Below are 27,225 nucleotides of genomic sequence, written 5' to 3'. Positions count from 1 at the left end.
AATACTTATTTTTCTTCTTCTTCTTCTTCTTCTTCTTCAATAATTTAGTAATCTTCAACATTTCGTAGTTGGTCTTAGACACTTCTTTCCTCCTGGCAATACGTTTGAATTACTAACCAAGTGTCGCAAGAAATCATAAATCGGACCGGAAGTGCAAATTGAAGGGAAGTTTGCATTTTTTCTATATTTTTTTGGTACAAGGTAAATTATTTTTAGGTTTTGGTGGTATAACATTCTGCCTTTGTGGAAGTTTTGAAGGGGCCGAACTAATTTCTATCTCTGTTGATTTTCGTCCTAAATTATTAATAATCTTTTTCTTCTTCCTTTAATTACAAGTTGCATCAATTTGGTCCATTACGACGCCTGGCTTTTTTCAGCCTAACGTATCGTAGAATGTCGACCCAAACGAGAATCCGAACGGTCGATTCGTCTTTAATCAAATTTCGCAAGCCGGAAGACTCAAATGAACATCCATTCGATAAGGCTAGACTCCTTATCGAACCTTCAGATACTTTGAGTGCTTTGCAAGAAGCTGCGGAGCTTTTGAAAAACACAAATGAGCCTGTAGCTTTTCCTACCGAAACGGTGTACGGATTGGGAGCTGATGCAAGAAAAACTGATGCTGCCTATTCAATCTACAGGACTAAAAATCGTCCTGCAGATAACCCCTTAATCGTGCATATTGCTTCTCTGGATCAACTTCGTAGGCTTATTTCAAAGAGCCAACCTCTGAAATCAAAAGATATAGGATCACCAAATGAATCTTTAATCCCACAGGTCTACCAGCCATTAATCGATCGGTTCTGGCCTGGGCCTCTTTCTATACTTCTTCCTATTGAAAACCATGAGCATCCACCAGTCTCGCCGATAGTCACAGTAAACCAACCTACTTTTGCTGTTAGGATGCCGCAACATCCAGTTGCTCTTGCTTTAATAGCTCTTTCTGATGTTCCTTTAGCCGCTCCGTCGGCAAACGCTTCTACCCGGCCTTCACCTACCCAGGCTAAACACGTATATAATGACTTGCAAGGGAAGATACCTTTGATATTAGATGGCGGACCTTGTGGTGTTGGACTTGAAAGTACTGTCGTTAATGGTCTTTGTGATCCGCCTGTTGTTTTACGTCCAGGTGGTGTCAGTCTCGAACAGATTCAAAATTGTGGAGGGGTCTGGGTGAACACTCAAGTTTATAAACCTACATCCGTAAATACAGAAAAAAATTATATTCCACAGACACCCGGTATGAAATATCGACACTATTCCCCTACTGCAAAAGTTATGTTATTCTCAGGTTACAAAGAATGCGAAGCAATGGATTGTTTGTATGATCAGTTAAAGAAACAAAATATGGATAAAGATGAAGCCAGAATTGGGGTTTTATGTAGCAAAAAATGGAAAAGGGGTGTTTTTGGGGAATTCAGCAATCTGACTTTCCTTGATTTAGGAGAAGAGGGTTCGGAAATAACAAAAAATTTGTTCGCCCATTTACGCGAACTAGACTTAAAGGGTGTGGATTTTGTTTTAGTTGAAGGCGTTGCTGAAGACAATGAGGGGTTGGCTATAATGAACCGTCTTTCCAAAGCTGCGTCTATGGTTTTTACTAAAGATTTTTTGAATTAGTCCCATTAATAATACAGTTGACATATATATTAAAGCTTAGTTTGTTTGTAAATAATATTAAATGAAAGGTAACTTTAACAGGTTCAGAATTTGATACAAATGACCCACAAATTATAGTATTTCATAGCAAAGAAGTGTAGTCAAAGAAAGACATTAATGGGAGGAACTTTCATCTTGATAAACAGAAAAAGTATTCAGTGGATCAACCTTACGAGATGAGTGTGTCTGTAAAGTTTCACCGACCCAGGCACGAGAAGGAACTGTATTCTCTTTCCTTTTCTGCTCTACAGTTCCAAAATTTTCCCATGAGGTTGGATTGGTCGATCTACCGTTCGTAGAGCTAGTACCTTCAGTATCTGAAAAAACAGAAATTCGCCTTGCATCTGATACAGACACTTCCGATCGTCCGTTTTGTTGGTGTGGATTAGATAGCTGGAAAGTAGTTTGCAAAGGAGGATATTCATTAGTTTGTCGCATAGTAATAGTGTCAGGAGCATATATAACTTTACGATGGAGAAACTGATCATAGCGTTGTTGAAATCGAGCAAAAGGTTTAGCCTTTCGTAGAAACCCTTTTTGATAGACATCTTCAGCTTTTTTGTATAATCCATTTGATTCAAAGTAACCTGCAAATTCTTCATAATAAAGTGAAAAGTTTGTTCCTATTTCATGAAGTGATAAAAAGGAGAATAACTCAGCTGGATCTTCCACGTACTTTGCATATTGCATCCAAATACGAAGATAGCGTATGTCATTTTTATATATCGGGGACTTTACGAATTGTTGAGAGCAGCGTTCTAATAACGAAAGTAATCCGCTTTCACTCGTATTACCTTGAGGATAAGAGTTCAAAGTCCATTGTATATAGTCAATCCATACTTGTAAAGGGTCCTCCTCTCTGTCTGCAATTTGAAGCTTTTCCTCAAAACTTATTCTTTCCTCATGTAGCTGATTGCTAACTTTTTGCTCATGGTCCTTGGAGAAAGTTTTGCTGATAGCAGCAGCAGAATGGCCTTGTCTTCTAGGCTCGATATTCTCTTTTGCTTGTTCAATTATATCGATAGATGTCTGTGTTTGTTTCGCTGTCGTGTTCATTATGTAAAGTACTTGATTTTTAAACAAGATCCTGAATAAATTAAGTAGGAATAAATATGGAGAAGGAAAGAAAGTATAAAAAAGCAACTAGATACTTCGCAATATAGTATTAGGGTAAATTTTTAAGGATTCCTGATAGATTGCTAAAAAGACGAATATTACATTAAAAAAATTAATGATATTATATTCTTTTCTATTTAACTTTCAAAATAATCGGTAGTATGACTCGGTTCGTATGAAAAAAGGGACTTAAGAATGGAAAGGGAAATGAGGTTTGGTTGAACTAAATCAATCTGACGGTACACAGACAATCAAATTCATTAGTTCTAGTTCAAAATATGCAAAACGCTTAATGGTTTTTGTTATTATTTATTTAGTATTACTTTCGTACTCGGAGACGACGATTCTACGCTAAGAACGATTAAAAATAGTAAATTCAAGTTTTGGTTTGCTTCATGAACAGCAAAAACATATGAAATACAAAAAAAGGAGCGTTATTATTAATTCATTTTTGCGAACTGATACTCAAGTAAAAATATCTGTACGTCCCCTCTATGATTTGAAAGAAATAAGTCGAATAAACATTAATATGTTCGAGCTTCACACATGAATGCTCTAGTCATAAAGAAGGTCGACGACCATCATAGCTTCATTGAGTGAAAAATAAATTAGCTAAGTATTAGCTTACTGTGTCGGAAAGTAAAAGAATGCCAAAACAACAATGGCGTAAAGAGCAAGGAGTTGAACGCCTTCAAGCCAGTGCGAAGCACCATCTTGAATTAAGTAATTAACCAAGAAAACAGAAACGAATAAAATTACTGTTTCCAAAGATTCAAAGTACAACGTCAATGGTTGCGAGATGAACCAACCGACAATAACCAAGAAAGGGGCCAAAAACATTGAAATTTGAATACTAGAGCCAATAGCAACACCAAGCGCCAAATCCATTTGACCACGATAAGATACAACAACGGCAGTGACATGTTCGGCTGCATTAGCAACTACTGGCAAAATAATTAAACCGACAAAAGTTTTGGAAATATTAATCTCTTCCACTAAATCATCAATAGACCCCACTAGGTAATCAGCACACAACGATACGAAAACAGTAACTAAAGCGAGCACGAAGATAGAGGCGTATAGTCCAAGGATAGGTTCTCGATCTTCTTCTTCCTCTGATTCACTAACATCTCTGCAGACGTGCTTATGAGTTTTTAATTGGAAAACCAATAACAAGAGATAAACAACTAGCACAATGACAGCTGTACCACGGGAAACTTGAAGCAAAGCAGTTTCGCTAATCTTATTATCTGGAACGCTAAAATGGAAAGCGGCAGGAATAATAATGCTAGCCGTGGATAAAGCAAGCATAGCAACCATAGTTTGAGCAACCGTAACATTAAATCTTGCAATTTGACGTCGAATTCCCGCTGTAACAAGGCACATTCCAAATACCAACAATAAGTTGGATAAGATGGAGCCAAGCATAGAAGCTTGTACGATACGAATCTCACCTCGTTTCAAAGCCAAAATACCAACGATAAGTTCAATGGCATTGCCGAAACTAAAAATGATTAGCACGAAACCACGTATAAATTTTCTAAAAGAAGCTTCGCTGTAATGGAGCATTCCATGTAAAATTGACTTACCTAGCGTTCAACAATCCCCCAATAGTAGGACCACTAACAAATGCCAATTGTTCAGTAGCAAAGCTTAGGAGGGAGGAGAGGGGGATAATTGCAAGCATGTTCAAAAAAAAGACATACTTTGCATTACATTGAAACCATCCAACAAAAAGACCAATGGGGACAAAAATTAATAGAGTATTCACATAATTGGATGTGAGAACGGATTTTGTAGTTAATATAGCATTGTGTCGAGCCATGGAATGATCGCGCTCGTCCCCAAGCAAGGGGAGACGTTCTCTTCGATCACCTAAGTACTGAAATGAATTCATAGCTTCAAGACGAGTTTTTGCTATCTTCAACCTTTCAATCATATCACTTTTGCCGGTGACCTTGGAGGTTTTCCAATTTCCTAGACGACAGAAATTTTTTTAAAAGAATCCACAAGTTCCAACGATTTTTGTCACTTTCACAAAAATTCAAGTCGAAATTTACTTGAATGTATGAGTAATATAAGTGTTTTCTGCTAAATAGACACTGCAGCAAGAATAAGAGATGAGTACTACTTTTTTTATGAGAACCTCTTACGTGTAGGGAAGAAGTGTCTACATAGAGTTTCGTGCAGGAAAGCAAAAGAGTACCTAACAGAGTACGTTAAACATGAAAATGACGGAAAATTAAATAAAATAAAGTAAAAAATAAAATTAATAGAACAGTGGTTTGATCAGTCTGATATATGTGCCATTTTATTGTTTACGTTCCTATCATGAACAAAGAAACAAGTAAAGGAGTCCTTCAAACAAAAAAGTTAAGCATTCTTATTTACTAATTCTAAGTTTCAAGCAGAACCACTGATTAATCACGTTTACCGTCACGAAACCTTTGTATGGCGTTTTAGAACCTAGGCACCGATTGTAAGATCACAAGGCAACGTATTCATGGAAAAGAAGAAGACAGGTTTAGATGGTTGAGTTTTGAAATCATCTTTTCAACCACAGAGTTTAGTACAGTTTTTCGTTTTTGTTCAAGTTACCAAGCCGCTAGCTTTCGTCCAGGCTGGGTACCATAAGGTCTAAGCACATGGAGCGAACAAGAGAAGCTTGTTTCGCATTTCGATCAAGTCATCCAATATTCCTCTTTTTTTAAACTCTCTTTGAGGGGATGAATATCGGATGGGTCTCTGTTATTATAAAGACAAACTTACTAGAAGGTATAGAATTTGGTATGGCAATGTTCATTCCAATCGTTACGCCTCCACTATTTTTCAAACAAATTGAATTAAACATTTTTCGAATGGAAACAATCCGAACCAACTAATGGAAAGCAACAAGACCCACGTTTGATAGTTTATTTCCATTCAATTTTCAAGCCTTCAGAAATGTCACTGCATAATCGCCATCATTGTTCTTTTAATAAGAGTAAAGACTTTTTCCAAAATCTATTCTTCCTTCAACTTACCATGAAAATAATCGAATTTTTCCATTGTTTACGATTGACAGACGTTCATAGTCGAATCGGTTTGCGATAGAGAAACGTATGCGTTATTTTACTTAACGTAATGGAATGCAGTCTTTTTGAAGTGGAGTATTCAACTAAGCTTTGGGGGATTGAGGTAATCCAAAGTTGGACTCCACCAACTGTGTCAGGATTCGAGTTCCTTTTTTCATTCTTTCCTCGATTCATTGTTTACAGAGAACCTGCTTCTTCTCTGAAGTATATAAAGTATTTTGGTGCTATTTCTAAAGGTTAAAAGTGACTTGATTTTCAAACAAGTTTTAGGATAATATTCTCTCATCATGGCTGGCAAAGGTGATGAAGTAAAGTTTGGAGGCATTCCTATGAAGTACATAGCTCTTGCATTGCTGACAATCCAAAACAGCGCTCTTATTCTGGTATGCATTATGGATAGATGAAATTTCCTGAACATTATTGGATTTCTATTCTGGAATTCACTCTACTTAGGGTATGCGTATACTAACTAATATTTGTTAGACTTTAAATTATTCTCGTATTATGCCCGGTTATGCTGATAAACGGTATTTTACCTCTACGGCTGTTTTGTTGAACGAGTTGATCAAGTTGAGTGTCTGTTTCGTCGTCGGATACTATCAATTTAGAAGAAATGTTGGTAGTGAGGCTCGTTTGAGAACTTTCTTGCCTCAAATTTTTGGTGGAGATAGCTGGAAGTTGGGCATTCCTGCTTTCCTCTATACATGCCAAAACAACTTGCAATACGTGGCTGCTGGTAACCTTTCAGTCGCTATTTTTCAAGTGACCTATCAGTTGAAGATTCTTACCACTGCAATTTTCTCGGTCGCCTTGCTCCATCGCAAACTGGGTCTTACAAAGTGGCTTTCTCTGTTCATTCTTACCGGTGGTATCGCCATTGTGCAATTACAAAATTTGGCTTCTGATAGTAAATCACCTGTCAGCTCTTCTATGAATCCATTGACAGGATTTACTGCTGTTCTTATCGCTTGTTTAATAAGTGGTTTAGCTGGAGTTTACTTTGAAAAGGTTTTGAAGGGTACAAATCCTTCTCTATGGGTCCGTAATGTTCAACTTTCCTTCTTTTCTATCGTTCCCTGCATATTCACAATCCTTGTTAGCGATTACTCCAACATTACTCAAAAGGGGTTTTTCTATGGTTACAACCCTGTCGTTTGGTTGGCCATCTTACTTCAAGCATTTGGCGGTATCATTGTAGCACTATGTGTTGCTTTTGCTGATAACATTATGAAGAACTTTTCGACTAGTATTAGCATCATCTTGTCTTCTCTGGTCAGTGTTTACTTGTTGGATTTCAAAATTACATTTGCCTTTGTCGTTGGTGTGGGTCTTGTCATTGCTGCTACATTCCTATACACGAAGCCCGAAAAAAAACCTGCCGATCAAGGAAACTACATTCCATTAACTACACAAGAAGCTGCTTCCAGTGAAGCTGCTGCCGAGTCTAACGCACCCAAGAATTAGGTGCACCACAGTTATCAACTGTATAATATCTTTAATTTTTTTGTCTTGTTATTCTCATACTTGGTTGTTTTCCGTCTTCTTTGATTTTTAACCCTATCAATTTCGGTGTCGCTTTTTCCTTACAGGAAAGGTTATATTCATTTACGGAGTGAACTAACTGTATCCCTCTTCTCATATGATACAGGCCTCTGGATTGGTTTGTATTTATAGTCGTGTAAATATGCTTTATAATATTTAGTTTAATGATTCGTTCGGCATTGGATAGTTGAATTTATAAAAACCATCATTTGAAATCTACCTACAAAACTAACTTGGTGTTCTAAAAATGTTATAATAGTAGTTTCCCCAAAGTAATAAAATCAATTTTATTATTATTATTATTATTATTCTAAGCAAAGAAGGCCTCTTGTTTTAGCAAAATAAACGACGGTAGGCGACCAGAACAGCCAGTGTTTTCCCACTGACTGGCTTACTTTTCTGTCTTTACCAACTGCTATAGGATTGCATCTGTTTGTTTACCGTTTAATGAGATTTACTGAAATATTAAAAGAGTGTGACTGCTAAAAAAGTACATATATACAGGCTTAAAAAACCTATACTTTTCTACAATGAACAACGCTTATTATAACAGATACGAAGCAGGACTGTAGATTAATTAAAATGATACAGAATTTACCTGTCTATATGTATACTGGAGATCAATTATAGAGACGGTTGGGTGAGATGTTTTTCAAATATATATGGGATTCACCTCAATAACTGTTACTACAGAATAGATATGACTATTATAATATTTTTAGTGAATGAAAAGTACTTGAAAATATGTTAACGACGTAAATATGTGTAGTTTCCAAGTATTTGGTTTGTGAATTCTCTAATGGAATACCCATTACTACTTTTATTTTACTGATTTCGTCTCATAGAAATTACTTATAACTAGTATTTCATAAATGTTATGTATGAGCCATGAAAAAAGGAATAGAATAGTCTATGAAATAATTGTGTCCCATGAAAAAACAGAAGGAGCTACTTTAAGTGTCTTTGATGTGTATCAAAGTTAGGGATTGTATATAAAGAATCATGAATCATTCCGAGTCATTCAAATTTGCGAACGGCTTATCGGCATCAACTGTGGAGTGTAAGAAAACGACGGATAGGGAAACGCATATTCTGTTCATGAAGCTCTTAAGAAAGGAGCACATGCTGTTTCGAACAAATTTTCGTATCATTTTGAAATCGGTAATAAAAGAACGGGAATAAAGATGTCAAGCAGGGACTTTTGTAACTACTTTTTGACAAACGACGGTTATCAGGATTCGGAAGATTCCGAATTTTCATTCCTCAGAAATGAGGATACGGGAAAGGGACAATATTCATAAAAATGTAAGAAACAAGCTGCATTCACGAGAATCTTGCAATATTAAATTACTCATTCATGGGAACATCCTCATCTTCGCCGCCTTCAACTGTACGACGAGCATATGCTTCAGCCTCTTGTAATAGTTCGTCTGGGACAGCTGTATGAATACCATTAGTTTCTTCACCTACCCAAGTCATTTCTATTTCATGGTCTTTGTTGTGCTCCTCGTCATGGGTTGCATATATACTAGAAATTAGTTAGTTCCGTTCACCCATTATAACAATCATAAAATACTACATACACCCTTGCTGCCTCTTTAACAGCATCTTTCATTTTTAAAGTCGAGAAATCCAACTTTTCAAGTTCGTTACGAGCAATTTGGCGACCCTTACCGGCTGAAATACCGTTGTATCCCCAATAAACACCGTTAGGCTCAATCATATACAAATGGGGGCCTTGATCATCATATGCAGCAACAAAAGACATGACACCAAAAGGACGAACACTCGAATAGCAAGTGAAAAGTTGAACGTAATTGCCAATTCGATCGGCCATAACCGATCCGGGAATGGCTGATCCGTAGTTATCACGCCAAGCATTAGCCTCGTCTCTAGCACGTTTTAAAATGTGCATTCCATCAGGTATAAATCCAGTAGTAGCAATACCAACATGACGACCAACAGATCCTATACGGGGGTTGGCACGAGGTTTTAATAGCTTGCTAGTAACGACTTTCTCTAAGGCAAGAATGACACCATCTTTGCATTTAATTCCAATACAAGTACTGCAACAGTTAGGTAAAGTCTTTTCTTCAGCTTTGGTATAACTTACCTTCCATTTTCTACCGCCTTGTACGCGTATTCCGCCTGAAACAGACGTCCATCTGGGGAAAAGAAAAGTCCCAAATCGTATCCTGTACCAATTGAACTCTAAAATGTAAGTAAACTGAACAACTACACCCAACTTACCATTTGCTTATGTTATGCGTAGTTGGTGAAGGTGTCTGAGAGTACCAGCTCCCAAGTTAATAGGGCAGTCACACTGCGTTATATAAGTTCAAACTACAAAACATGAAGCTTATCCTTTACCAATTGTGATCTACTTTATAAAAATGTAAACAGAAGGAAATAATCAGACGATTGTTGATGGAAGCAGTCTTTCAGAGGATGGTTATGTTTGATGAAGCAAATAAACATTATGAGGTTTCACGTTAAAGATTATTTGAAAAAATGACTGTTTTTTTAAAGAAGGAAGAGAAGAAGCATTTTTCAGCTAGGTATGGAATCTGTAGAGAAGAACCATGCCGGACGTACGGACAAACGCCGCACTTCCTCAAATTCAGACGCACTTTTACAAGTGTTACGCGCATTGAGGGGGTAAGGTCGGAGGAACTTCTTCGTTGCATGCTCGTGAGGAGCGGAGGACGAAAGTCCTGCCGGGTGTACCAGAAATTCGATCTCTTGGTTCGTCCTTTGAGATCTTGAAACGCACCCGAGAAGATGTCTTTTAGTGCAATGTGCGGCACCTGTGAAAAGTCAGGCAACTCGATTCCGACTAATCTTGTCTGTATGTCTGGTATGATTCATTTCTATGGGTCGAGCGAGAGTAGAATCAGTAGATGTGTGGCTAGTAAATGTTGGCTAGAATAAACGGTAGAAACGGAATATGACAGATGTGTGCTAATATTGAATCTATGTAATATATGGTTTAACCATATGAAGATGGTTTAGTAAATGTCGCGGAGTATAACATGTAATGTACATATGTTGGTTGAGGATGGCAACGTTTGAAGGCAGAATGTTTAAAAAGCAAGAGATGGTAGTTTTTGAGTGATGCGCTTGTTGTATTTGTTTGAGTATATGTGTGTACGTTGGAAAAAGAAACACACAAAAAAAAAAAAAAAAGATTGCATAGGGAAGTCTAGAATGAAATATGTTTTAGGCGAACTAAAGGTAGGGTTGCAAAGCTTGGACCGTATTTTCAAAGACACTGTCGGGGTCTTGCTCGGCATTGATGGTGATACAACGATTATCGTTCTTTAGAGCGTTGACAACGGGCATGGAAGTTTCGGTAAAAGTAACGAAACGTTTCTTGATGGAATCAACGTTATCGTCATCTCGACCGCTGGTTTTTCCTCGATTCATTAAGCGGGCCAACATGATTTCCTGACCGCAGTAGAAGAAGAGGGCAACAGTGGCAGGGCAGATGGCTTTTTCGAAACCTTCGAATTGATCCATTTTACGTGGAAATCCATCGATTAAAAAGGTGTTGATGCCTTGAAGACTGTAAGACTTCATTTTAGCTTCCAAGAGACGCAAGGTGATTTCCATGGGAACGATCTTGCCATCAGTGATGTATTCTTTGATGAGTTTGCCATCGTTGCTGTCGGGACGGGCTTGTTCTTCACGAAGGCAATCACCAGCGGAGATGTGAGCACAGCCAAGCTTAGTTGTCAGGCGGTCGCATTGGGTACCCTTACCAGCACCAGGGCCGCCCAAAACAAAAATGACTTTATACATGATAATGCGAAAAAATGCTGTCTGGAGTATCCGTTAGCACAAGCACACACACCGACAAAGTAAGTAGAAAAAGGTATCTAGACCGTTGGGCACACAACCAACGCCGTCCATGTTGGACGATTTGGCATTCACAAGAAGCCAAACGGAAAGCTATCTAGTATATTCGCGTTGAATAAACCAGCTAACCACAACGGAGTCTTTCCAAGAAGGCGGGCCAGAGAAGGTTCGTCATGAAGGAGAACTTACGTTTTCTAATTTGTTGTAAAGAATGAATAAAGGATGTTACAATAGTAACAAATTCAAATTTATATGCAAAGGCCTAGAAGAGATTCCAAATCAAAGGCCAAATTTCCGTCTACGACTTGTCGTATTCAAAGTACGTGGTTCGTGAGCTATAGTAGCTCTTTGGTATATGATGACTGCTGCAACCTACTATGGGTATCGGAAGCCCCGAGGGACATGCTCGGATATCCCGGTATCACAGTGGTCGAGGAATTATTGAGAGTAAGAGTGAAGGCTCGATGAAGAGAGAAAGAAAAAAGAATAACTAATTAAAATCAAAATTGATTTTAAAATTCTAAATCTCAAGAATAACAGATTTCAAAAAGCAGTTACAAATTTAAGTAATCCATCGTTTTGCAAGGATGAAAGGATGAGGAGAAACGATTGTGCTCATTAGACAAGGAATTTTACAAGCATTCTGCAGAACAATATGGAGGTTTTTTCAATGTCCGGTTTGGAGCGAACGAAACAGATTTTTGACTGCGTATTGGACGTGCAAAATCAGTGATCATTATAGTCCCGCAGTGCTGTTTTTGATAAGAAATGGCAGATCAATATTCGTAAACAATACCGACTGGAGATGAATGCTGATGCGATAGAATTGTCTTGTCGGTCGTTTCCGATTTTCACTGCTATCCCCCCGAGATGGGATCATAGGACAACGGGAACGCGAGATAGAGCTTCAAAAAAAAAAAGAAAAGAAAAGAACTACATTCCTCTATAGAGCTCCTATGCTATGGTAATTAAAACACGCTCCTGACTCCAGCAATCCTTTGTTTTTGTTTTCATTAAATGCCTTCCAAAGATCTTTGGGTGGTTGGGCGGTCAATTTATGATTGGTTATCTTGAGTATCTTAAGTTGTTGATTCAATAGAGCTGGTTCCATTGTTCTATTAGATTTTTATCAAACCGAGCCAATTAAACTAGTGACTCAAATTTTGCTTACATCATTACGTCTGTAAGTCAGATAATTGGACACCTTTTGTTCATCCCCGCAATATTGTGCTTCGCTTCTAAGGAACGTGCTTTTGTTCCACCAATCCGATTGTTTCTGGGGTTCTCCCATTAAAACACCAAACGGGATTCCATGTAAACAAAGAATTGGCAATTCCATAGTCGACCCAGAAAGGAAACTCATGGCTTGGGTGGTGATATATAAAGGACTCTGCGGTTTTGTACTTAACCAGAACACACTATCAAGTTCAAGTCTTCTCTTTCGCATTCCAACTTGTTTCTTTTTTTTTGCAAATTCGCTTTCATCAAGTTGAACAACTTTTGGTCTTTTAACATTCTTTACGACAGTTAATTTTTTGAATCTCACTTTTTCTCTCTCTTTTCTCTTTTTTTTTCTTTTTTTGCCCAAGAATTATTTTATACCTATCTTTATCTATTGACTTTTATATTCCGTAACATATCAACATGAAATTCTTTTCTCTTGTCGCTCTTCTTTTTGCCCTTGCCTCTGCCGCTCCTATTCCTGCTACCAGCAAAGACTCTGGCGTTTCACCTTTGGATCAATTGCCCAGCAAAACCTATGAAGACTTTCTCCGTGTCTACAAGAACTGGCAGACTTTTCAAAACCCCGACAGACCAGATTTGAAGAAGCGTGATGTCCCTGAGCTTCCTTCCAAGACCTATGAAGACTTCCTTCGTGTTTACAAGAACTGGTGGAGTTTCCAAAACCCCGACAGACCAGACTTGAAGAAACGTGATGTTGAGGAATTACCCGCCAAGACTTATGAAGACTTTCTCCGTGTCTATCAAAACTGGGAAACTTTCCAAAACCCTGACAGACCAGATTTGAAGAAGCGTGATGTCCCTGAGCTTCCTTCCAAGACCTATGAAGACTTCCTTCGTGTTTACAAGAACTGGTGGAGCTTCCAAAACCCCGACAGACCAGACTTGAAGAAACGTGATGTTGAAGAATTACCCGCCAAGACTTATGAAGACTTTGAACGTGTCTATCAAAACTGGGAAACTTTCCAAAACCCTGACAGACCCGATCTGAAGAAGCGTGATGTCCCTGAGCTTCCTTCCAAGACCTATGAAGACTTCCTTCGTGTTTACAAAAACTGGTGGAGCTTCCAAAACCCCGACAGACCAGACTTGAAGAAACGTGATGTCCCTGAGCTTCCTTCCAAGACCTATGAAGACTTCCTTCGTGTCTACAAGAACTGGTGGAGCTTCCAAAACCCCGACAGACCAGACTTGAAGAAACGTGATGTTGAAGAACCAGTCTTGAAGACAGAGAAAGACAAGGAAGATTATTATCATTTCTTGGAATTTTATGTCATGAACGTTCCCTTCAACTCTACCGTCGCACAGACCAACATTAGCTCTCACTTCGATTAATGCATTTTCGATATTTTAAATCTTAGCCCGGGATTCCAAATCCTATAGTACGACGTGAAGCTGCATATCCATTTAGCTACCCATGATTTCCTTCGAGGAACCTAATATCTTTTTTAATTGATCGTTATTTATAAGTTAATCTTTGATATTTAATTTGAATACAGAACTAGTTTTATTGTTTAATCAAATGCTTCCCATTTAAAAGAGTAAACGTTTGTTTCAATGTAATCCAAAACAGGTGTCTATCGCATCTGGTAAAAGAAAGAGGAAACGAATGTATTTTTTTTCTCTTTCTCTTTTCAAACTCATATAATGGAAAGAAGCTTATAAGTATTGGATCAATTCTCAAAAGACCTTTTGACAAAGCAAAATAATCTTTTAACTATGAATCCTTTCCTCCAGAAAGAGTGAACAAACTCCTATCAGATTGATTACAAACTACACGAGCGAAATACCAATTGAACTGAAAGTTATTGACATCTTTCTTCGCTATAGTAGTTTTTTCTTTGTTTCAATTCGCTTGGATCCTGTAAACAACCTCTCCTTACATTCGAGCGTATGCATATGTATCCATTGAACCAATTCAAGTTTGAAATAGTTCCAGCCTTGGTTTACAACCATAAACAGAAAGTCTACAAAAGACCATTCACAGTGTAACCATTCATATATCGGCTTACTCCTCTCTTCTTGTTTTAAGAATTAGGATATATGATTATAGGACATTTTCATTTCTGAAAAATTCAACACGGCAGTCATTCAGTATGGCGTATTGCTGTCCATCGAGCATTCTAACATTGTAGTCGGACAATTCGTAGAGCATAGCATGCTAGGAAACTAAATTGCATCTAAGCTTTCATATCAAATGCATTTCTCCTTTCCTTTTCTTTTGTACATCACTTGTTAATTGATCCTTTGTAATAATGAAGAAAATAAATAAATAAACCACAGTCTTTAAATTTCGGTTTTCCAGACTCACACACATCTTCAAAACTCAAGCTTCACTAATGAGACCAACAAATTTTATAAGCGTATTTTATATAAATTAATCGTTAAATATTCCAGTTAAGAATCGGGAGAGGAAGCTCCCTCAAAAAAACAGTAAAAACAGAAAGAACCAACTTTGATGTCAACAATAGTTATTTTCCGATAAAACCATATTCAACTTAATGATATGTTTCTATTACTTAAATTGATCTTTGAAATGTCTTCCAAAGCTTTTAGAAGGCTCGTTGATATTGTATATAAATTGGACGTTCGCAAGAAAAAAGGTATAACAAAGGACAAAAGACCCACTTCAAATTCAATCATATGACATTCTTTTTATTTAAAATATAAATAATTTAGCTTTTTGCACAAACAAGCTCAAATAGGGCTCTTTTCTTTACGAGTTCCATTTCTCTGGGTTGTTATTCATTCGTGGCCTCTCCATATCCTCAAGAATTCCAGGACTACCTATAATTTTCAGCTTTTAGCTCTCGTAACCAGCCTCCGAAAAGAGATTTATTTTTATTTACTAATTTATCTGGGAACGTCCTTAATTGAGCCTTTCTTGCCTATTTCTGAAAAAGTCCGTTATGGTTTATATTTTAGGTGTGCCTATCAAAGATGAGCGGCCTGTAAAGTATGCTCTTTTAGGTTTTTATGGAATTGGAAGAGCTGTTGCAGAAAAAATTTGTGCAAGACTTTCGTTTCACGACACCCTGAAAGTGAAAGAGCTTACGGATGGTCAACTGACTAGTCTTTCACAATTGTTATCGAATATGACTATTGAAGGAGATTTGAAGCGACAAAGAGATGCTAATATTTCTCGATTTTATACTATTCGTTCTTATCGAGGCCTGCGACATGCTGCAGGGTAAGTTTTAGTTTTCTTAGAATTTACTTAGACTAATGAATAATAGATTGCCGGTGCATGGTCAAAACACCAGAACGAATGCGAAAACGGCAAAAAAGCTAAACCGCCTCCAAAGAAGAACTTACAGCACGAATCCTATTGGAACCTTGGGATGGAACCGTGTACTGCCAACTGCGGTCTCGATACTTCAGAAAATTAAAAATATTCATTAAAACGAATTCTTTTGAATAATCGCCTGTATATGAATGTCCATTTAAAGCACATCTCATCTCCTTTCTATCTCCTTTGGAGTCAGCGTATAATTATCTTTGAAATAATGATTTTGTCAATAAAAATTACAAATTGCACAAAATTACCAAAGAAAACCGTATCAGTTGTTCTTAAGGAACACATACAACTCGAATGCATTCTTATCAAACAAAAAAAATAAAAAAAATTAACCATTACATTTTGTTAAAGTAATATACAGTTTATCATAGCAAAGTCATATAAGGTCTGGTCTATCTTTGTTGAAACGGCGGAATCTGTTCCGCTGCCAATCTTGGAGAATTTGGATAATCCAGTCGATTCTGCAATCGAGGAACAGCCCTTGGAAGAACTGGGGAATTACCAGTTGAGGATGTGGCACTAGAATTTTGAGAAACTGCTGCTTGATATGCTGCTAAATTATACTGAGGCGTCCCAGGTATAGAAGCTGTCGGCCTCATTTTCGTTTGATTTTGATGTTGCATATATAGGTTTGCATTTCTTTGCGATTGTAGTTGCTGAATCTGTGCTTCACGTTCGAGTTTCAACCTAGAAAGCTCAATTGGAGAAGGTACAGGAGGTAGACGTTCATGCGGAGTTGGAACATTGGTAGTCTGTCGCTTGATTGCTGTCTTTTGAGTAAACTCCCGTTGCTTAAGTGTCTTCTTGATAGCCTCAAATATAGCAACAGGACGATAATGGCGGGAAATCGTTGGCAATATAAAGTAAGAATTCTGACTCATCATGCGAGGCATAGGAGTATGAGAGTCACGCAGACGCAGATTTTGTGTTGATTGCTTGGATTTTTGTAACGACTCATCTAGCTTCTGCTGAGCCAATCTTGCATGAGATCCAGTAAATTGAACATTTCCAGCCTGAGGATCAATTTGAATCCACCTTTCAAAACAATCCCAAGCAGTCCTCCGTTCTGTATTAGGCACGTATAATCCAGACGGCGTTAATTGGTTTGCTATAAATTCCCAATTAAAAGAATATTGCCTCAAGAGTAAAAGAAGTAGTTCGTCCTCCTCAGGTAACCAGACAATCTCGGATGTGTTCTCCGTTGTCAAAGGAGGATATGGAGGGCGTACGGTGAACGGTGCAAATGCTCGTTTTTTCTTAGCATTTTCCTCCTGAGATTCTGTAGTCACACCATTGTTTTCAAAAGCTTTATTTTTCGTGATCGCTGTTTCCGATTGTTGAGGAATAATGTCACGTTCACTAAATAATCTTTTACGTTCGGTATGTATACAGCTCGACTTAAGTTTTGTTTTAGCTAAAGCAAACCTAGAGATTGGTGCTATGGGATTTGTTATACCTGAAGCTCGCAATTGTTTTTCAGTAGTACTAGGCGGATCGTATGTCGGAACATTGAAGACCGGCTTGTGAGATTCCTCAAGATCAGTAATGGCAACAACATCTTCTGAAAAGATAGTGCTGTAAAACTCTTTGTTTCTTGGGGGAGACAATCTCTGCAAGGAATCGTACTGATCCAGCTTAGTTTTTGCGAAGTCAGGAGAAAGCAAATCTGATGAATTCTCCTTTCTATCACTTTCTTTGCGTGAATACGGCCTTTTATTTTTCGATAAAGAAGCTGGCGTGCACACGGTACTTTTATCAGATGTGTTGTGGTAGTTCATCACGGAGTCAACTATTTGCTTTGCCAAGACTATTTTCCATCGTCTTTCTTGCGAAAAGTCAATAGACATCCATTGCATTTCATCAAGCAAATAATCGTGATGTGTCTTTATTGGAATCAACTCTTTCTGCCGTTTCGGTTGACGAAACGACCAAGTTCCTTTTTCTTTGGCATTAAACACACGACGGATAGACTCTCTTACTATTTTTTCTTTATAAGCATGCATCCAGTTGTTAGTAGATACGTATTTATACGCGTTCTCAAGATCATTTTGCAAAGGTATCATTTCGGTACGAAGCAGCCAAGCATCTAAAGTATCTTCAACCTTCTTTGGAACAGAGAATTCCGAAGGTGGTAATAAGGAAAATGGAAGCGAAAATGATAAATGAAATAGAGGTTTCGAGGGAGTGAGAGATTCTCGGAACGTTTCAATATTTCCTGTCTGTTTTTGGGACTCGCCTTTAGCGGCATCTTCGACAGGAGGTTCTTCCGTAGTGGATATCGGAATAGATAACACATTTCTTTGTTGGTTACTATCGTCAAATGAAATATTTGAGTCATCTTGTTGTGCTGGCTGATCTACTGTCCCGGCTTCACTTTTTTCATATTGCGCAATCACAGACGATGGAGCGGTCTCTTCAATAACGCGCCTTTCTATTTCCATGTCATTATTTTCTTTGAGAACATTCTCATCGGTTTTATGCAAATTCACTTCATGTTTGGCCTCAGTTGGGGATTTGGGAATGACTTCTTCAGCCGCAATTCCAACATTTCGGGCTTCACCGGATACAGTACTTTCTGCTTCTGGTTGAACTATTTCTGAAGAAGCTTCGTTATTAGTGCTTACATCCCGTTGCTCATCTTTTTGCTGGGTTTTAGTAAGTTGCAAAACAGCATATTCACTGTCTGGGGTTTGAGTTCGCTCAGCAGGTAAAGGCGAAGGTTCTTTTTCATTGGTTTCCCCATTGGTAGCCAATTCTTTCTTTATAGACTTTGAAGTATCATTATCTTTTATTTCTTTTTTATCGTTTGCCGCCTCTTTGTAAGACAATGCCCGTTGGCTAGATTCTTCTCCAGGAACATCGGATAAGTCGGTTTCCTGGATTTTTTGTTTTTCTAAGCTTTCATTCTCATGTTCCTGAACATCTTCGTTAGGTGGTATCCTAGCTGTTTCTGAAGGAATGACAGGGGAAGCTACAGGAAAAACCTCCTCCATTCGAACTGGTTGAATCGATTCAAGGATGGACGAATCCAAAGATGATTTACTAAAGATTGTCAATAAATTCCATTCGACTTCAGAATATAGCCTAAAGGATTATTTTTTGAACAAAGCACTTCTGGCGAATAGTGTAACAACTTACCTAAGAAGAACATTTTGTTTATAGAATTCATTCCATTCTTTAAGATGATCTGATTGTATTTCATGACTAGTTAAAATGCGGCCTAAACCATCAGGAAATTTTGTGTTCAACCACAGGAGTAGTAAACACTTTCTATATTTTCGCTGCAAAGCACGAGCAGTGTCATTTAGTTTATTTTCATCGTCATTTTCCTCCTCACTCAAAAAAAAAGAATCAATGGTTTCCATTTTTCCCCATTGGTAGTATTTTGCCTTGGAATTGAATCTAGCGGTTTTTCGTTTATTGAAGCGTCAGGCTCGACAGACTTCTGATATATGTTAATTTAGGTTCAATAAAAAATTAATTGCTAATGAAAGAAAGCTTCAATAACTAACATACCCCTTCCATATCATCCTATGAAAAAATTTTCATGCAATACACAAAAGCAAAGATTGCTCAATGCTGAAATAAATAGTTTTACAAACAATTATGGATATTGGGTTGACAGATGTTTTTTACCGTCTTCACTACGTTGGAAGATTCGATTCTCTACCCTGGTGGTGGTCAAACTTAGGTCCTCAACCATTTAACTTACCTTCCACCAATTCAGTTGAATGTGAGAAGCCCTGCTAATTAAATGAAAGTAAGAAAATTAATTTGAATGGTTTGTAATTATAATTGAATTGGAGCTTTTACTCGCACTATAATTGCCGTGAAAACGTGAACTGAAAACCGTGAGTAATACGATAGCTAAGGCAGATTCTCTACTTGGGAAGCTTAAACCATCTGTAGCATTCATTTACACCTTTTGAACTATTATCTTCAGGTTTCGTATAATTTTAAGGTATTTACGATAAGGATCATCTTGTTAGGACAAAGCGGTGCAATTAATTCAATTAGTTATTTCCTTTTTGCATTTTTCATTTTTTTTTCTATTTAAACAGCTTATTTTATTCGTGTGATCGAATTAATTGCATTATCGAAACTGAAGCCCCTCTGCTTTTTGAAAACTGTTTTCTTAACATTCGATAGTTTTGCTTCTTGACTTATTATTTTGTCGAAGTTCGTTTATTCTGTCTTCATTGAACAAATGAAATTATAAGGTTACTTCGTTTCGCATTTGCGTTCCAGGACATCCTATTCCAGTTATTCTTCTGTCCTTTATATTATCGTATCCCATTTATGCGACGACCATCGATTGTTAGATCCTCTCTTTCATTTTCTTCTTTTTCTTGGCAATCCAGCTTTGCTGTATATCAATTAGACTAATCAATTCTTATCATCAAGTTTCGGGTGAATTTCTATCTTCATTTTTCTTTTTTCAAAAATGCATCGAAATCAAAGCATTATCATTTATTTCTTCTTTCTTTGGGTAATGTCTGTGGTTGCTAACCGCCATGTTGACAAAGGCATTGTTGCCTTGGACGTTGTTCCAAGAAGTACGGACTTTTCATCACCGAATCCTCATTTACAAAAAAGGTCCTCCGGGATTGTTTCCGATGTATCCACGTTTCCAATGAACTTTCAGAGTTTCGCCTATTATACTACTACATTATGTATAGGCCAGCCTGCAGTTCCCTACGTTGTGGCCGTCGATTTGGATATGCCTTACACCTGGCTTACTTATTACAACGTATTGTCGTTTAACCCAACTTTTCTGGGTATTGATGTTGAGGGTTCTCAGTGGAGCAGTGATGAACTTCGTTACTTCCTCTGCGATATCAATAAAAGTGACTCCTGCTATACTGGAAACTCTTCGTTGAGCTTTTCCTTTATGACAGATCCCAAAACTTATTTGATTAAATACGACGATAACATTACGGTTGCTGGAGTTAACGTTCAAGACTCTCTGGTGTACAGTCATTATCATGAACTTAATAACTTCCAATTTGGTATCACATTGAAAGAATATGTTCCCGCTTCTTTATTACCATACAAAGGTGTTTTAGGTTTAGCCGCACCTTCTGAAATCAACAGTATTGACTTTGTGGATTCTATCTCCAGTTTTAAGCCACCCACATTTTTGGATCAGTTGGTACAAAGTGAAATTTTAAGCACGCCAACATTCAGTTTATCATTCGATGCAAGTGGAAACGGGACGTTGCTCTTAGGTGCTGTAGACGGAACGAAGTATACTGGGCCTTTAGTTACTCACAAGCAAACACGCAGCCGTCATTATTCGACGACCTTGTACTCTGTACAGTATACAAATTCTACTTTCTCTGCAAATTACTCGCTAGTGGTTGACGCGTTCCTTCAAACACGCGAACTATTCATCTATTTGCCTTATGACATATCATATGCTTTAACTGATCTTATGGGAGGTTTCATTGCATATGGTTACCTTGCAGTTCCGTGTAATAGCTTTGACGATAGAAGCGGTGTCAACTTTCAGTTTGGATGTAATTCGACTATTTTTATGAAAACTTCCATGCTTGTTACTCAAAGAATTGACAACATCTGCATTTTGGGTATTCGTCCCACATCATCATCACAGGCTGTATTAGGATTGACTTTTTTTCGAAGTGCATATACCGTGTTTCATCAAAAGGCAAAAACGATATCCATTGCTCAAGCCTATTATAATATGAGTACAAATTTTACTGCAATATTAGACGAACATATTCCGGGGGCTAGTATGTGCAATCAGCTACCTACTAGCAGTAAACTCTCCGAAGTAGTTGAAACTTCGCATTTTCCTCCAACTTATAGGGGAAAAAATCGGACAACTGCTGTATATAATGATTCGGGGGATACTACACGTTTGCCTCCTTATAATGTATCTTCCATGAGAGGGCCTATGATTCAATATAGTTCTTCTCCAAAAATAACAGCTTACTGGGTGCTTTGGGGATTTTTAACTATTTCATCAACTGTAGTAATGTTTGCAGTTTGAAGCAAATGAGCTATTTGGTAACGGTATGACAAAAGATAAAAATTATAGAAGTGGTAATGAATTATGATTTTCGTATTAAAATGAGAAAGGTGCGAGAAGGGAGTTCATATATTTAGAGTTGAATGTAACGTTTATAATATAAAAGTAATTCTAACTTTGTAAGGTGGAATAAAGAGGAAAAGAGGTGTCAAGTAGAATACGATGACTTAAAAAAGCTGAGAAAGCGTGAACATAAAAGAAGAAAAAAGATAAGGACAGATAATAATAAGTTATTAATACCCCTCATAAGAATAGAAGGGTTGCTTATACGAAACGTTCATTAACACCCATCTGGTCACTTAAACCCAGTGCGACAAGAGATCGTTCTATATAGGCACCAACTTTCTTGTACATTTGACGTAAGACATTGGGAGCGCGAACTTGGTGATGACTTGAGGTATCAGGATAAGGAGAAGACTCTGAAGAATTGGCAGCTATCGTAGTAGGCAAAGCATTGTCTGCAGCGGTGAAAGACACGAAAATTCCAATTGGAACAGACCAAACGCAGATCCCCATAAAGGAGGCTACTTGAGAAAACGTAGCACGATATGTTGCTACTCTTTGCCCAAGGAAGTCGTACGTAACGCCGCGAGGGCGACTGGGAAACTCATGGGTTTGAAAGAATCGAACCCACAATAGATGATTAATGATAATTAAGGCACAAGCTAAAAGAAAACGTAGACGACGGAAAGAAAAGAATGGGAATGTATCAAAATTGAGCTTGTAGATATAATTACTGAATATAGAGAAGGCACACAGCCAGAAAGGAAAACCGTCAAGCAAAGCGAGTAGGAATAGTGTACCCATGATAAAGTAAGCCAGTCGTGTTAAAAAAGCTTTGGCCAGCTTTGTGTGTTCTTCTATAAACTCTGAAACATAGTAAAGAGCAGAAGCAATGCTAAGGGTTAATCCGACGAAACCCAAAATAACACCTAAGTATGATAAACAATTTAAAACCAGCATTTTCTGAAAAAAAAAGAAGTCAAAATTGAAAGAGAAAGACAGAAGTTTGAGCTACAGACGCCTTTTCAGTGGTCAAGTCTCGGTAATGTAGAAGAACCAGTTAAAATAGCATCTACTTCTTAACTTACAATCGATAATACTAATATAAAAATAAATAAATAATTCGGATCGATAGGTATGGTTTATAAATCTCAAACGCCGTTGTGCAGAAAGAATTGGACGTCTTTGGGTAGAGAGGCTGGAATCCCAAAACAATAGTACTAAAGGGCGATGTCAAGCTCCATTTAAATCAGGAATCAAAAAAAGAACAAAGGACAATTCTACTTCATGAATGATAAATGACAATTAATTCACTAATACTTTTTTAATACATCGCTCTCTTGCTTAGACTAAAGCTATAGTGTGCAAGTAATACTGATAGTTGTTGAGTAATCAAAAGTTATAGTTCAATAGTAATTAGTTAATTGTAAATCTTTTTTCTTTCTTTTTTATTATTTCAGTTGTATTGTGATCCTCCGATGGCCAAGATTAAGGATATTCAATTTAAGAGTAAAAAACCCTTCAATGTTCATAAATCGCTTTCAGACGAACGTGAAACATATAAAGACCTTTCCTATAAATTTCATGCGAATAATTATTTTTACCAATAAATTTATTTCGTGGCTAAAACTGATGGTTGCTATCTATAAAAGGGCAGTCCCGCCTTCTATTTGGGGGAGACAACCACAAAATTGAACTTAACCTTTACCACACACAACAACGAACATAAAAATATTATGAGCGACAATGTACAGCAACAAGTAGATTCAGTTGGTTCCGTAACTGAAAATTTGCAGAGAGTTAATCTCAATAACAGACCCAGGAAGTACATTCCTCCCTTTGCCCGTAGCACACCTGATGCAGCTCCTTCCAGCCCCAACCCATTGAGTTCTGACCCCGTTTCTCGTTCCCCCAGCGAGACTTCGTCTTCTGGCTTTGGCGGTCGTCGCGATTTCCATCGTGGTGGCGAAGGCCGTGGAGGATATGGTGGTGGCTTCCGTGGAGGTCGTGAAGGCTACGGTGGTGGTTACCGTAATAACCGTGGAGTTGGTCAATGGAGAGATGGCCAACACATCCTTGGTAGCAGAAACACCATATTGGAACGCCAATTGTTTGGTGCAGTTGCCGATGGTGTTAAAACTTCTACAGGAATCAACTTTGAAAAATATGATGACATCCCTGTTGAGGTTTCTGGAGGTGAAGTTGAACCAGTTCATGAGTTCCTCTCCCCTCCTTTGAACAGTCATTTGCTGCAAAATATTTTCTTATCTGGTTACACTCAACCTACCCCGGTTCAAAAGAACTCCATTCCCATCGTCACTTCTGGTCGTGATTTGATGGCATGTGCTCAAACTGGTTCAGGTAAGACGGCCGGTTTCTTGTTCCCCATTCTTTCTCTTGCATTCGATAAGGGCCCAGCCCCTATTCCTATGGATAAAAACGCTGGTATGGGTTATCGTCCTCGTAAGGCTTACCCTACTACCTTAATTCTTGCTCCCACTCGTGAATTGGTTTGCCAAATCCATGAGGAATCAAGGAAGTTTTGCTACCGCTCTTGGGTTCGCCCCTGTGCTGTTTACGGTGGTGCTGATATCCGTGCTCAAATCCGTACTATTGACCAAGGTTGTGACTTACTTTCTGCCACTCCTGGTCGTTTGGTCGATTTGATTGACCGTGGTCGTATCTCTTTGTCTAACATCAAATTCTTGGTTTTGGATGAAGCCGATCGTATGTTGGATATGGGTTTTGAACCCCAAATTAGACAAATTGTTGAAGGTGCTGACATGACTGATGTTGCCAATCGTCAAACTCTCATGTTTTCCGCTACTTTCCCTCGCGATATCCAAGTGTTGGCTCGTGATTTCTTAAAGGACTATATCTTTTTGAGTGTTGGTCGAGTTGGATCTACTTCTGAAAACATTACTCAGAAGGTTGTTCATGTTGAGGATTCAGAAAAGCGCAGTTACTTGCTTGACATTCTTCACACTTTACCTATTGAGGGTTTGACCTTGATTTTCGTTGAGACTAAGCGTATGGCTGATACTCTTACCGACTATTTGTTGACCAGCAACTTCCCTGCAACTAGTATCCATGGTGACCGTACTCAACGTGAGCGTGAACGTGCCTTAGATTTGTTCCGTTCTGGTCGTACTTCCATCATGGTTGCTACTGCAGTCGCTAGTCGTGGTTTGGATATCCCCAATGTCACCCACGTTATTAACTACGATTTGCCCACCGATATTGATGACTATGTCCATCGTATTGGTCGTACTGGTCGTGCCGGAAACACTGGTCATGCCGTTGCTTTCTTTAACCGTAATAACAAGGGTCTCGCCAAAGATTTAATTGACCTTTTGAATGAATCCCACCAAGAGTGCCCTAGCTTCCTTTTGGCTATGGCCCGTGAAAGTAGCTTCGGTGGTGGTGGCCGTGGTCGCTTCACCCCTCGTGGACGTGGTGGTGGAAACTACGGAAGCCGTGATTTCCGTCGTACTACTAACACTACTAGCAACTATAGCAGTGGCAGTAGCTACTCTCCTTATAGCAGTGGTTATGACCGTACCCCCAGCAACCATGGTAACACTTATAACAGTGGCAGTTCCCAATCCTGGTGGTAAGCTAGGATATGACTGATCCTCCTTTTTATTTATGCAGTCAAAAATCTTTTGCGTTTGTTAAAGAAACTTTGTTCTGTTCAAGTTCTGCAGACTCTGCTAAAAAGGAAACAAAGATGCTTTGGATAGAAATATCTGATGGATAGAGATAAAAAGAAGAAAAATCAATGAAAGAGTGAAATTATTCATACTTCACTGTGAGCGTTTTGCACGAAGGAAATTTGATCGATTCGTTAGTAACAGATGAGATGATAATAAAAATCGAATTGACATTATCCGCTTGAGCGTGCGTTTGTTGATTGCAGATGTGGAAGCGTTATGTGAACGATCCGACAATTTTTTGTATGCATGTTGTTTCTTTGGTTCACTATTACTGTGTCAACAGTTGAAAATACTGATAATTTAAGTTATTGGTACGGAAAAATTATACAAAGGGATACAATATTTCGGAAGAAAGCATTTTAGAGTGAATGTACGAATACGACGGGCATACAGCATATATAAATGATTATGTTGATATTTTTTCGAGGCTATATGGATGTGCTTTGAAGTCTTGAAAATTTATTTCTTTCTGGGGAGGTTGGTTTTAAATTCAGCGTCTCTCTTTTGTTGGATTGTGGTTCTTGGGTATATAGTTTCTTAAAGGAAAAGGTTACGATTCTGCAATTTGTAGTAATAGAAATGCGCGCTAAAGCTAATAATACATTATTGACTATTGAGATGAGATTTCTCTCAGAATGGAAAAAAAACCCCCCGAAGTAAGCAATTGTATCATGTAGCATAGTGTGTGTATGTTGTATGTATACCTACGAATGGTAATGGAGGAGTGTATGAATTCTAGTAAGAGTTTTGTATTGCATGAACGATCGGACATAGATGAAGCGTCAAATTTACAGTAAGTGAAATTCAATTCCAAAGATCGGAAAAGTTAGCAGGGACAAAACAGAAAGGAAAGGATAAAAGGAAATTTTTCTAAATAATAAAAATATAGCCTGGAGAACATGAAAGAGAAAACAATTCGGACACTTTTACCTCAGCATAATATTAAGGGAGTTCAATTACGTGAAGGGATTTCTCTTTAATGAGAACGAAGTGAGAAAAAGCCGATTAAAATGAAGAAGAAGAAAACGAAGCACACAAGCAAAACAAGAAAAGTATTTTTAGAGGATTGCGAGATACGGTTAAGACGATGGATAAGGAGCATATGTTGAATGGGATCAACTCGTTTTCTAGGATTGCGATCTTCAAACTTTTGATCATCGCTGTCACTGTCTTCAAAATTATGATATTCATCGTCGTCGTCGTCTTTCACGGGCGTTTCAAATCGAACATTTTTACGAAGCCGACGACGAGGGTCGCCTGGGTAAGCAGCCAGGTCATATCTTGGATTATTGGAATACATAATAAATTTTTTTTATTGCAGTTTTCCCTTTTATATACGATGGGGAATTGTTTTCCAAGAGGAAACGGGCTTGTAGTAGAATGATAAACGAAAATGTAATTAGAAACCGAGAAACATTAAGAGATATCCTCATCCATATCCGTAATTTGGATAGCGTAAATTTTCGAGCGAAAGGGTGCATATCGTAATATTGCTTGTTTCATATCGCTGATTTTTTTTTTATTCCTTTTCATTTGATTGAATTGAATTTACGTTGATTTGATTTTTAGTCTATTGTTTTTGTTTTTTCATCGAGACATCTGTTGCTACCCATGAGAGATCAAACCAATTGAAGGGTCAAGGATTAAAGGAAAAAAATAAATAAA

The 27,225-nt window shown here is 37.9% G+C and overlaps 13 protein-coding genes across 13 annotated transcripts; 6 read left to right on the top strand and 7 right to left on the bottom strand.

The window, feature by feature from the left end:
- The first annotated feature begins 28 nt into the window (after positions 1–28).
- On the top strand, positions 29–1,702 carry SOCG_04059 (SUA5/yciO/yrdC family protein Sua5). Its single transcript, XM_013164901.1, has one exon. The coding sequence runs from the start codon at positions 394–396 to the stop codon at positions 1,618–1,620; it is 1,227 nt and encodes a 408-aa protein (XP_013020355.1). The 5' UTR covers positions 29–393; the 3' UTR covers positions 1,621–1,702.
- SOCG_04060 (mitotic spindle checkpoint protein Mad3) lies at positions 1,620–3,117 on the bottom strand. Its single transcript, XM_013164902.1, has one exon. It carries the CDS (start codon positions 2,713–2,715, stop codon positions 1,774–1,776), a length of 942 nt encoding a protein of 313 aa, XP_013020356.1. The 5' UTR covers positions 2,716–3,117; the 3' UTR covers positions 1,620–1,773.
- On the bottom strand, positions 3,067–5,099 carry SOCG_04061 (CaCA proton/calcium exchanger). Its single transcript, XM_013164903.1, has 2 exons — positions 4,365–5,099; positions 3,067–4,279 (listed from the first exon to the last, which is right to left on the bottom strand). The coding sequence occupies exons 1-2, from the start codon at positions 4,712–4,714 to the stop codon at positions 3,400–3,402; spliced, it is 1,230 nt and encodes a 409-aa protein (XP_013020357.1). The 5' UTR covers positions 4,715–5,099; the 3' UTR covers positions 3,067–3,399.
- Positions 5,100–5,876: 777 nt separating this feature from the next.
- SOCG_04062 (UDP-galactose transporter Gms1) lies at positions 5,877–7,661 on the top strand. The gene is made up of 2 exons (XM_013164904.1): positions 5,877–6,232; positions 6,333–7,661. Exons 1-2 carry the CDS (start codon positions 6,137–6,139, stop codon positions 7,311–7,313), a joined length of 1,077 nt encoding a protein of 358 aa, XP_013020358.1. The 5' UTR covers positions 5,877–6,136; the 3' UTR covers positions 7,314–7,661.
- A 578-nt stretch (positions 7,662–8,239) lies between these two features.
- On the bottom strand, positions 8,240–9,644 carry SOCG_04063 (20S proteasome component alpha 7; the record flags this gene model as incomplete). Its single annotated transcript, XM_013164905.1, has 4 exons — positions 8,240–8,919; positions 8,975–9,457; positions 9,505–9,602; positions 9,642–9,644. 4 exons carry the CDS (start codon positions 9,642–9,644, stop codon positions 8,739–8,741), a joined length of 765 nt encoding a protein of 254 aa, XP_013020359.1. The 3' UTR covers positions 8,240–8,738.
- An 825-nt stretch (positions 9,645–10,469) lies between these two features.
- SOCG_04064 (uridylate kinase) lies at positions 10,470–11,589 on the bottom strand. Its single transcript, XM_013164906.1, has 2 exons — positions 11,439–11,589; positions 10,470–11,213 (listed from the first exon to the last, which is right to left on the bottom strand). The coding sequence occupies exon 2, from the start codon at positions 11,190–11,192 to the stop codon at positions 10,620–10,622; it is 573 nt and encodes a 190-aa protein (XP_013020360.1). The 5' UTR covers positions 11,193–11,213; positions 11,439–11,589; the 3' UTR covers positions 10,470–10,619.
- Positions 11,590–12,667: 1,078 nt separating this feature from the next.
- Positions 12,668–13,826, top strand: SOCG_04065 (P-factor pheromone Map2; the record flags this gene model as incomplete). The annotated part of the gene is made up of 2 exons (XM_013164907.1): positions 12,668–13,431; positions 13,723–13,826. Exons 1-2 carry the CDS (start codon positions 12,894–12,896, stop codon positions 13,824–13,826), a joined length of 642 nt encoding a protein of 213 aa, XP_013020361.1. The 5' UTR covers positions 12,668–12,893.
- A 1,376-nt stretch (positions 13,827–15,202) lies between these two features.
- SOCG_04066 (ribosomal protein subunit S37) lies at positions 15,203–16,058 on the top strand. Its single transcript, XM_013164908.1, has 2 exons — positions 15,203–15,681; positions 15,728–16,058. The coding sequence occupies exons 1-2, from the start codon at positions 15,401–15,403 to the stop codon at positions 15,891–15,893; spliced, it is 447 nt and encodes a 148-aa protein (XP_013020362.1). The 5' UTR covers positions 15,203–15,400; the 3' UTR covers positions 15,894–16,058.
- Positions 16,059–16,181: 123 nt separating this feature from the next.
- On the bottom strand, positions 16,182–19,154 carry SOCG_04067 (NuA4 histone acetyltransferase complex subunit Vid21; the record flags this gene model as incomplete). Its single annotated transcript, XM_013164909.1, has 2 exons — positions 16,182–18,873; positions 18,928–19,154. The coding sequence occupies 2 exons, from the start codon at positions 19,152–19,154 to the stop codon at positions 16,182–16,184; spliced, it is 2,919 nt and encodes a 972-aa protein (XP_013020363.1).
- Positions 19,155–19,458: 304 nt separating this feature from the next.
- Positions 19,459–21,903, top strand: SOCG_04068 (aspartic protease Yps1). The gene has a single exon (XM_013164910.1). The coding sequence runs from the start codon at positions 20,234–20,236 to the stop codon at positions 21,800–21,802; it is 1,569 nt and encodes a 522-aa protein (XP_013020364.1). The 5' UTR covers positions 19,459–20,233; the 3' UTR covers positions 21,803–21,903.
- On the bottom strand, positions 21,830–23,018 carry SOCG_04069 (Sed5 Vesicle protein Svp26). The gene has a single exon (XM_013164911.1). The coding sequence runs from the start codon at positions 22,802–22,804 to the stop codon at positions 22,106–22,108; it is 699 nt and encodes a 232-aa protein (XP_013020365.1). The 5' UTR covers positions 22,805–23,018; the 3' UTR covers positions 21,830–22,105.
- A 457-nt stretch (positions 23,019–23,475) lies between these two features.
- Positions 23,476–26,184, top strand: SOCG_04070 (ATP-dependent RNA helicase Sum3). Its single transcript, XM_013164912.1, has one exon. The coding sequence runs from the start codon at positions 23,581–23,583 to the stop codon at positions 25,459–25,461; it is 1,881 nt and encodes a 626-aa protein (XP_013020366.1). The 5' UTR covers positions 23,476–23,580; the 3' UTR covers positions 25,462–26,184.
- Positions 26,076–26,939, bottom strand: SOCG_04071 (uncharacterized protein). The gene has a single exon (XM_013164913.1). The coding sequence runs from the start codon at positions 26,858–26,860 to the stop codon at positions 26,537–26,539; it is 324 nt and encodes a 107-aa protein (XP_013020367.1). The 5' UTR covers positions 26,861–26,939; the 3' UTR covers positions 26,076–26,536.
- Between the last annotated feature and the right edge of the window lie 286 nt (positions 26,940–27,225).

Source organism: Schizosaccharomyces octosporus (assembly GCF_000150505.1).
Source record: "Schizosaccharomyces octosporus yFS286 unplaced genomic scaffold supercont6.3, whole genome shotgun sequence".
In the NCBI taxonomy this organism is placed as follows: Eukaryota; Fungi; Ascomycota; class Schizosaccharomycetes; order Schizosaccharomycetales; family Schizosaccharomycetaceae; genus Schizosaccharomyces; species Schizosaccharomyces octosporus.
This window is presented reverse-complemented; position numbering and strand designations above follow the sequence as displayed.